This window comes from Trypanosoma conorhini (assembly GCF_003719485.1).
Source record: "Trypanosoma conorhini strain 025E chromosome Unknown Tco_14.4_contig_00024, whole genome shotgun sequence".
Classification (NCBI taxonomy): Eukaryota; Euglenozoa; class Kinetoplastea; order Trypanosomatida; family Trypanosomatidae; genus Trypanosoma; species Trypanosoma conorhini.
In genome coordinates this window covers 57467-65771 of record NW_021704109.1, presented here as the reverse complement: position 1 = coordinate 65771, position 8305 = coordinate 57467, and the positions used below count along the sequence as shown (strand labels likewise).

At 46.3% G+C, this 8305-nt stretch overlaps 6 protein-coding genes across 6 annotated transcripts, besides 4 other annotated features; 3 read left to right on the top strand and 3 right to left on the bottom strand.

Moving 5' to 3' along the window:
* Positions 1–197: 197 nt before the first annotated feature.
* On the top strand, positions 198–659 carry Tco025E_00894 (uncharacterized protein; the record flags this gene model as incomplete). Its single annotated transcript, XM_029367833.1, has 1 exon — positions 198–659. The coding sequence occupies one exon, from the start codon at positions 198–200 to the stop codon at positions 657–659; it is 462 nt and encodes a 153-aa protein (XP_029232137.1).
* A 92-nt stretch (positions 660–751) lies between these two features.
* Tco025E_00893 (uncharacterized protein) lies at positions 752–1114 on the top strand (the record flags this gene model as incomplete). The annotated part of the gene is made up of 1 exon (XM_029367832.1): positions 752–1114. The coding sequence occupies one exon, from the start codon at positions 752–754 to the stop codon at positions 1112–1114; it is 363 nt and encodes a 120-aa protein (XP_029232136.1).
* Positions 1115–1160: 46 nt separating this feature from the next.
* On the bottom strand, positions 1161–1562 carry Tco025E_00892 (uncharacterized protein; the record flags this gene model as incomplete). The annotated part of the gene is made up of 1 exon (XM_029367831.1): positions 1161–1562. One exon carries the CDS (start codon positions 1560–1562, stop codon positions 1161–1163), a length of 402 nt encoding a protein of 133 aa, XP_029232135.1.
* Positions 1563–1787: 225 nt separating this feature from the next.
* Positions 1788–4496, bottom strand: Tco025E_00891 (helicase-like protein; the record flags this gene model as incomplete). Its single annotated transcript, XM_029367830.1, has 1 exon — positions 1788–4496. The coding sequence occupies one exon, from the start codon at positions 4494–4496 to the stop codon at positions 1788–1790; it is 2709 nt and encodes a 902-aa protein (XP_029232134.1).
* A 305-nt stretch (positions 4497–4801) lies between these two features.
* Positions 4802–4821: a microsatellite.
* Positions 4822–4921: 100 nt separating this feature from the next.
* Positions 4922–6166, bottom strand: Tco025E_00890 (uncharacterized protein; the record flags this gene model as incomplete). Its single annotated transcript, XM_029367829.1, has 1 exon — positions 4922–6166. One exon carries the CDS (start codon positions 6164–6166, stop codon positions 4922–4924), a length of 1245 nt encoding a protein of 414 aa, XP_029232133.1.
* Positions 6167–6645: 479 nt separating this feature from the next.
* Positions 6646–6677: a sequence feature (A-rich).
* A 276-nt stretch (positions 6678–6953) lies between these two features.
* Positions 6954–6982: a microsatellite.
* Positions 6983–7156: 174 nt separating this feature from the next.
* On the top strand, positions 7157–8182 carry Tco025E_00889 (methyltransferase domain-containing protein; the record flags this gene model as incomplete). The annotated part of the gene is made up of 1 exon (XM_029367828.1): positions 7157–8182. One exon carries the CDS (start codon positions 7157–7159, stop codon positions 8180–8182), a length of 1026 nt encoding a protein of 341 aa, XP_029232132.1.
* Positions 8183–8282: 100 nt separating this feature from the next.
* Positions 8283–8305: part of a microsatellite that runs on past the window's edge.

Genomic DNA, 8305 nt, shown 5'->3' with positions numbered 1-8305 from the left:
CGCAAAGGCCCACTGCCGCAGCCAACACGCCCTGAAGGCTCTTGTGGTGAACTGAGTTCTCTCGCGGCCACCCTGGTCGCTTAGAGTGCCCGTGCTGCCCAAAACACGCGTGTGGGCGCCCAGCTGGGCCCGCGTGCGCATGCTCGAAAACTTCACCCAGACCGCTTCCCGCCGCGTATTCCCATTGCACCGCAACTATGCAATACTCCCCACTTTCGGTGCGAGGAGACGCCGGGGCACTTGCTCCCCTGTGCGGCCGGACAATCCAAATTTGGCCTGGAGGGGTTGGAGGCACCCGAGCTCGAGAGTTCAGCAAGCAACTGGCTCGGCTCGCTTGCGGCCTGTTCGGGCTCCCAAGCCCTGAACCGTTTGCCGTCCGTGGCGACAATACGCGTGTGGACGGCGTCGCTCGTCCGTTGGGTGGAGGCAGCGCCCTTAATCGTTTTAAATTATTTTTCGCAGTTTTGATTCTTTTGCTTCGGCTTGAAACGCCCCACCCCGGCCAAAATGCAAGAAGACCAAGAAAATTCAAATCGTCACTTATTTGCTTCGACCGCATCTCGGGGAAGGAAACGGATCCGGCAATAGAGCTCCGATTCATCCTCTGCATCCTCAGAGGAAGGGGAAATTGCCATTTTGCAATTGAACTGGTAAAGTGAAGAAGCCACGCACGTGCATACAAAAAAAAAACGGTTACGATTGCAGGGAAAAACAAAAAGTACACTACAACGCGAACACAACGCAGTCGAGCATGACTGTGGCCAAATACGAGGACAGCCTTGAATTCCCTCAGCCGCCTCCCAGCTTCTCGAACGCAAAACTCGGATTTAAGCGCCTAATGCAAAAGCAAAACAGAACACAACACAACCCCCAAGAGAAAAAAAAAAAAAACTTGCCTGGCACGGGTGAATTCATTGTTATACAATCTGCGGCGCCCCCATCAAACGACGCAGGTGCTGTGGACACTAGGTATAGGCTTGGTAGCCCGGGCATCGTCGATAACAAAAGTGACGGCTCAGCCTGTCCCTCTGTGAGGCTGACAAAGCAGCAAAAAAGCAGAGACCCATATAGTCGGAGCAATAGAATTTCCTTTCGCCGCCTATTTCGTGAATAGCTACCAAATTGTAGTTGGGAAAGCGGCATTACCAACGGAGCTGGTCCTAGTAGCCGGGTGGCCTTGGGAGGTTCTGCACACCCCTCGCAATCGCACCCGCACCATCGATGGGAGTGATGCCCCAGAGACGATGACGCCAGTAGCAGAAAACGAAATAAAAAAACAGCACGATTGGGCCGGCAATAGAGATGTTTGCCACAGTCAATAGCTTCTTTACCTTGAATTTTTGATCTACCGGCACTTTATCCAGTTTGTCTTCAAAGATGGACAACTCCTCATTACGCTCCTTCCAGCGACGGTACGACCAGCGGTTAATTGGATGGCTGTCTTTGCTCACCTCCCAGTAACTTCTCTCACGCAGAGCGTCTTTTTTGAGTGTCTTATTGAACGCATAAAGCCGCTCTGCATTAACCCTACCCGCTGCGCCTTTTCTAACAAAGAGAGACATATTTCTTTCTTACTTGTTTTTTCTTGTTTGCTTGTTACTCCCCTACATGTTATTCATTTTTGTTTACCCATAGAAGTGCAAGGCAAGAAGGAAAATATATTTAAAAAAAAGGATTGGGCCAGTTTGAAGAGAGAGGCAATATTAGCATTAGCGTGAAAAGATCCCTGTGAAGCAGTTATTAAAGCGACACCTGTATTTCACAGTTATTTGGTCATGCGCAGGATCTCACAATGTTACCTGTCCCAACTTGGCAAGATGTGAGCGGCTCTTTAGATGTCTATCCCATGCCTTCACGGCAATGTGCCTTCGACACACCCGACACATCACTCGTCCGGCAGTGTATGGTTCGCTGCACTCGTCTCGCGATACATGCCGAGGAGGAACACGACCGTTCCTCAGGTTTCGTGGATCCTCCATCCTCTCATGCTTCTCTGGGTAGCCAGGAAAATGCTGGTCCAGGAATTCCTGAAACCGGTTTCTATGACGAGCCTCATACAGTTTCTTGAAGTTCACGTAGGACTCCGTGATAAATGTCTTCTCCCCAGGAAGCACCTTTCCAGATGAATCACGCCGCTTTCGCCATTGAAGACCATATGGTTCACATAGATCTTCTAGCGTTTTTTGTTTCGCCGGATCCAGGCGCATTTTGTCGTGCGCATCACACTGATTAATGTGCATCAGCACTCCACTGAGGCGCTCAAATGGTGTGGCGTCTAAGCCAATGTAACCCCCCTTGTGCACATCAAGTGGAGGTACATCGCCATGCTCCTTGAGGTGATTGCGAAGTGTGCGAAGACACTCCTCCCACGGATATGGTCCTTGCATCCCATACGTGCGCCACAGCGGGAGTGACTCCAAATCCCGAATCTGGTAGACCTTTAGATAGGAGGACTCATTATTTATGTACTGGCGATATCCTTTTCGTACATATCGGTAAAATAGGGCCATGGAAACTGATTTTTTTCCAATTACCCAGGCATCATTTGTTTTGGGGTATCGATTACACTCCAAAACAATGCGCTTCAATTCGCCAAAAGCAGATTTCCATGGTATACGTGCAGCCCTATGTAGCCTATCAGTTTTTTGACTGGTGTATCGTACCCCCCGTCGGATGGCGGGAAGAACAAACTTGCGCAGTCGCTCAGTAGAAAGTTTAAGGGTTCTCAGACCCACTACGTCAATATCGTAAGAAACCTTATGAGGGTCAATCAAGTATTCAAATAGAATGGGATCCTCATCCATCAAGGCGTCTGTAAAAGGGATCAGCGTAGAAAATTTCTGAAGATTGACAGGATGTACCTCGGGCAGCTTCTTATCAATGGTGGCTGGCAAGAATACATACGATTTCGGTTTGTTTTCCATCCTATTGAGCGGACGGCAAATGCTCTGAACAATATCACGGGAACTATATCTTGGTGCGGCAAAAAAGACGGCATTAAGGTCAGGTATCTCCACGCCCTCCTGAAATAAACGAACATTCAACAATATACAACGCTTCGAGGCGGTGAAATCACGCAGAACATTTGCAACTGCTGTGCATCCCATTCTAGAATGCGCAAGCATAACACTAAACGGGACAACGTCGTCAGGAAGAGGACAGTTTAAGCGATCTGTAAGTTGTGTGGCGTGTTCAATACTTCGACAGTAGACTATCATCTTGTCTACAATTCGCATGGCCTCATAAAAGTAAGGATTCATGTCATCCATGTTTTCTCCTAGAATAATGCGTAATGAAAACGCGTTCACGTACCCAGCATCGATTCCTTCACGCAAATAGTACCGGTATGCTATTCCACCAAAAAGATGTGTATTATCCATTTTTATTGGTGTATCGTAAGCAGGAGTCGCGGTGAGAAAGAGTCGCTTTCCAGAACGTGGTTGAAGAAGAACACTGTTAAAGTTCGTTACTGAAGCACTTCCACAAACACGATGACATTCATCAAACACGGTTAGGTCAAACCCCGAGAGCTTCGACAGGATATGTGATGAGTGATAGGTACTAATAATAACCATCTTTGATGAGGACCCCTTGAAGACGCTTTCCACCACCCCTGCATCGGTAGTCATCATCAGAGACTGCCCGTTACCAAGCGATACAGAGCCAGTATAAGACCCAATAAGAAGATATTTAATTTCCCTTAGCCCATAACCGTACAACTTTACTACTGTTTGCCGGAGTAGCGCTAGCCCCGGTACAAGGTAAAGTACTTTGGCATCGTGTTTTTGCTCTAGACAATGCTCTATGAGTTTAAATGCTACGGGAGTCTTCCCACACCTACAGGCCATTTGGCAAATAGCAACACCACGACTCTCAAGTTCCTCATGGCAACGCGTCACAGCCTCTTGCTGATATGGGCGAAGTGCGGTTAGAGAAAAAGACTCCTCTTTAGATGATGTCTCCAATATATCAAAGTCGTACTCCATCTCCTCCTCGTTGTCACCGAAGTTCTCTCCCTCTTCCACAGTTAGATTATTACATACTGCACACATATGCAAGGAAGCACGAAGTTTATCTAATGCTTCCATGTACCTGCCAAGTGTGTTTGGCCTTATAGCATCATGTTTCGAGTAGACATCGGAAATAGACTCTTTTACGCTCCTCTCAGGAAGAGTGCCCTCGGTTGAGTTGTAGTTTGGCTGCATATTAACTAGTGCGTTGAGATTCAAGGCAACGCAAACATGCCGCGCTCCCTCAACAACCTCCATAGCGTGGCCCTGGATCAGTTCACGCTGAGGAACACGTCTATCCTTGAACAGAAAAAGCACCGCTTGCTCCAAGAGAAAGGCTTCCTTAATGCTCTCCAACTCAAAAACAGCAAAATACGACCACTCAGGAGTGAAGCACGTCGTAAAAGAGGCCATTTCAAGTCGGCGTGAGAGATTTGCTGTGCACCCCACCTTCACGTATCCAGATTCCTTCAGCCACGGATGCATGGCAACATAGAAACCATATGCACAACTGAGAAGCCTACTCCGGCTTATCATTTAAGTTCCTTCTTGTTGTCTATTGTTACTTATTGTTGTTAATGTATCACAGATTCAAGAGCGGTACAATAAGATAGGCATTATCACTTGGCTTTGTCGTCGTTGTTTTCAGGAAAAAAGAAGCCAAATAAGAGCACATATTACAGTTAAAATTACACAAAAGGGAACAAAAAAAACCATCGAAATGAACTAGGTTGGTGAGGGCAACTCGCGTATGGAATATTCGGCCAATAATAAAGATAAAAATCTACAAGCACACACACACACACACGCATGCAGAAAGAGAGAGACAAATGCACCTAAAGCTAGAGAGAAATACATAAGCAGAAGTAGGTACTCCTTTTATTTATACTTCACCATCACGGAAAACGACATTACGAACTGGGCGACAGAGAAACCTCCTCACCGACGCCGAGTAGAGGAAGCAGCAAGTATGAGGCAAAGCTATCCCGCATCAAGGGAAGCTTCACGCCCGACAAATCGCATGCGTAGGATGTAATTGTTTCGTTTCCTTTTAACGCTAAATTAGCCTCATTGAGAAAAATTGTAGAAAGCAGAGGATCTAATTGTGCGTCGCGACAGCACGCAATAAATCTTTCGGCAAAACGCAGTAATGACGGCCCTCCATGCTCCCTTTCCCATCTTAGCTTTGCAAAGGAAAAGGTCCACACCGCGGCATAATCAGCACACCTGTTAGCTTGAAGAAATTTCTCGCACCGATGCAGGATTGAGTCTATAAACTGCCTTGTTGTTTCCTTTTTGAGATTAATCGCATGCTTCTGTTCAAATCTCCGGTGGGCTTCTTCCTTCAATGCCTGTAATTCATTCTGCGAGGTCGCCTGCGATGTTTTGCGAATAATATCCTCCTTGAGCCGAAGTTCCTGGCCTTTGTCTTTAAGCTTTAGCCAGAGTACAAGGGCTGCGCCTATTACACCGAGGTAACAGTAAAGCAAAACTAGAGGGGAAAGCTCACGTTGTTCACTCTCTTCCAGAAGACATTTCATGTATTGCACGGTGCAGTTTTTTTGATGGTCAGAAAAACAAAGAGGTAAAAGTCGCGTTGAAGTTATCGAGTCGCTGTGAGTGAAGTGCTTAGCTTCTACTAGAAGCAAAAAGCGTTGCAATTCCCCGTGTAATAGCGCTGTTTTCTGATCCAACTTTTCCCCACGCAGTAGCAATGTTTTTAGTATTTTGCGTGCTCTGGCATAAGCTCCTTTTGCGGTATACGTCATGGCCAACTCCACCAAGGCTACCTGGTGTTCCGAGGAAAACTGCCCATAACTAAGCATGGCCAAAGAGGCAGCCAGTGCAAAGAACGGAGACCAGGCTTCTAAATCCGTGATGGAATCCGCGTCAAAACGTCCCATAGACCTCAGTTTCGCCACAAGCACGTTATGCTTTTCCTCGGGAGTCATTGCGGGATCGGAAGCAAGAGTCTCACACCAGCGTGCGCATTCTACTTCCTTCTCCCATGTTGCCATTGAAGGAGCATGGCACTTCATGCCACTATTTCTCTTGGATGCACCACCGTGCTGAACAGCAGCTTGAAGCGTGTTCAGTAGAATCTTGCGCCGCACCAAAGCTTCTATAAAAACATCGCGCTCTTCGCAGTTCAACATTATTATTTTGTCGTTGGTGTTGTTGTTGCGTATCCCTTCCACTGCGTGCATTGAAGATATACAAGAGGATATGACACGTGTTACAATAATAATAATAATATCAGGGCTGTCCAGAAGAAGGCAAGAAAGCAATTTCGGTTTTCTTTTTTAAAGCCCAATTTGAGCACCAGAAACAATTCTCCTGGGAAGACGCCATTCCCCATGCATCTTAGATGGCATTTGGGGGTGGGGCCGTGTTGCCGCAAAGTAACGGTTTAAGACTTGCACGTGGCGCGCCACGGTTTGACGCGGAAAAATAACGGCCCCAGCCCGCGCCGCGCTCTTCGGGGACTTGCGCGGGTTCGCAAGTGGCAGCCGAAAGTGTATGTGGCGTGTTCCCCCTTCCACGGCGCGTCGAGCGGAGTTTGTGTGGCGGTTTGGGCGGCGTATTGGTCGGGGGCGTCTGCGCCGGCACGGGCCCCGCAGGAGCGGCTCGGGGGTTTGTTTTTATTTCTTTTTTTTTCGTTTTATTAGCATGTTGCTTGGTTTTCGTTTCCTCTGTCATTATCTTTAGCTGTTTAGTGGTGAAGTTGAACTCTATTGTCTGCGTGTCTGTCGTTGTTTTTTTTTGTTGGCCGCAAGGTTCTCGTTGTGGTCTTATTGTTTTTTTTTCTTTAGCCGCGACTATTTCATGTCGGCCCTTGTTGCGCCTGAGATGTGTTGATGCGTATAGGGGGTGTTATATAAGTATTAGATATCTTCGAAGTACATAAATAAAATTGGAAGTACAAGATGTATTGGGAATACTTTATTATTATTATTATTATTATTATTATTGCTCTGTTGTGCGTTTGCCCAGCAAGAGGACCTCTTACTTTGTTATTATTGTTGTTGTCCCCACCTGCCATTTTTTTTACTTTATGCCTCTTTTTTTTTGGCCGTATTGCTGTTATTATTGTCATCGAACGTTTTTTTTTCTCACATTTGCCCTTGCTATGTGGTTCCCTAGAAATGGAAGAGACGAGTAAGGCGACGAGAACCCGTGGTGGAGGCACCTTTACTGATCCAGATGCGATTCAACTGCATGCCAATGACTTCTCTTGGGAGGAAAAAATGGAAGAGCTAAGCGAGGAAGAGCGAAGACTAGTGCAAAATTATCTCCGTGTCTCTGAGCAAAAGTTAATGGAATTGGGTACAAGGAGCACAGCTACAAGTTCACCAACTGAGGAATGTAAAAGTAATACATGGGATTCACATTACCAGGTAAACAAATGTCACTTCCCATTAAAGAATTACATTAGTCTGGCCTTTCCATTGATAAAGAAGATATGTTCTTCTGTACCTCAAACAGAGCGTCGTTATATTCTTGAATGCGGTTGTGGAACTGGAAGTACGCTTTTGCCGTTAATGAGGCAGTTTGGAAAAAATGTACACTTCATAGCTTTTGATGTTTCTGAGAGGGCGGTATCCGTGCTTTTGGAGCATCCCATTTCTAATGAGTTTATTGAGGACAAGCGCCTGACAGCTTTTACCCATGACATTTCATCTACACGCGAATGGTCCGCGGAAGGTCCAGAAAAAACACGCGCTCGGAAAGAATCTGGAGTGTTGAAAAGTGTCCTCTCAAAACGGGTCTCATCTTATGAAAATGGTGTCGATGTCATCCTGCTTGTGTTTGTTCTTTCTTCGTTACCATCGTTGGAATCCATGTTGTGTGCTTTGAAGGAACTTGCAAGCGTTCTTAGGCCTGAAGGCGTTCTCTTCTTTCGCGACTATGCCGTTCCCGATCATAATTTGTTCCGCTTTACAAGGCAGGGCAACGAACTAACCAACAGTTTAAGTTTCCGTAAGGGAGATGGTACGCTGCAAATGTTTTTTGAGACAAGTTTTATAAGAAAATTGTTTGCAATGGTCGGACTTGAAGAAGTGGACGGACATGGTCTAAATTATCACTGCAATCGTATAGTAAATCGAAAAAATGGTAAGAAAATGGATAAAATCTTTATAAATGGTAGTTTTCGTCTCTCTTCAAGATGATTTTGAGAGTAGCCATGCATGTCTTTTATTTTATATCCTCAACAGGGTCATGATAGTGATCGATTAACTTCATGCGAGTTCCCACCTCCACCCCCTCCCCTGTGTGTCTGTGTCTGTGTCTGT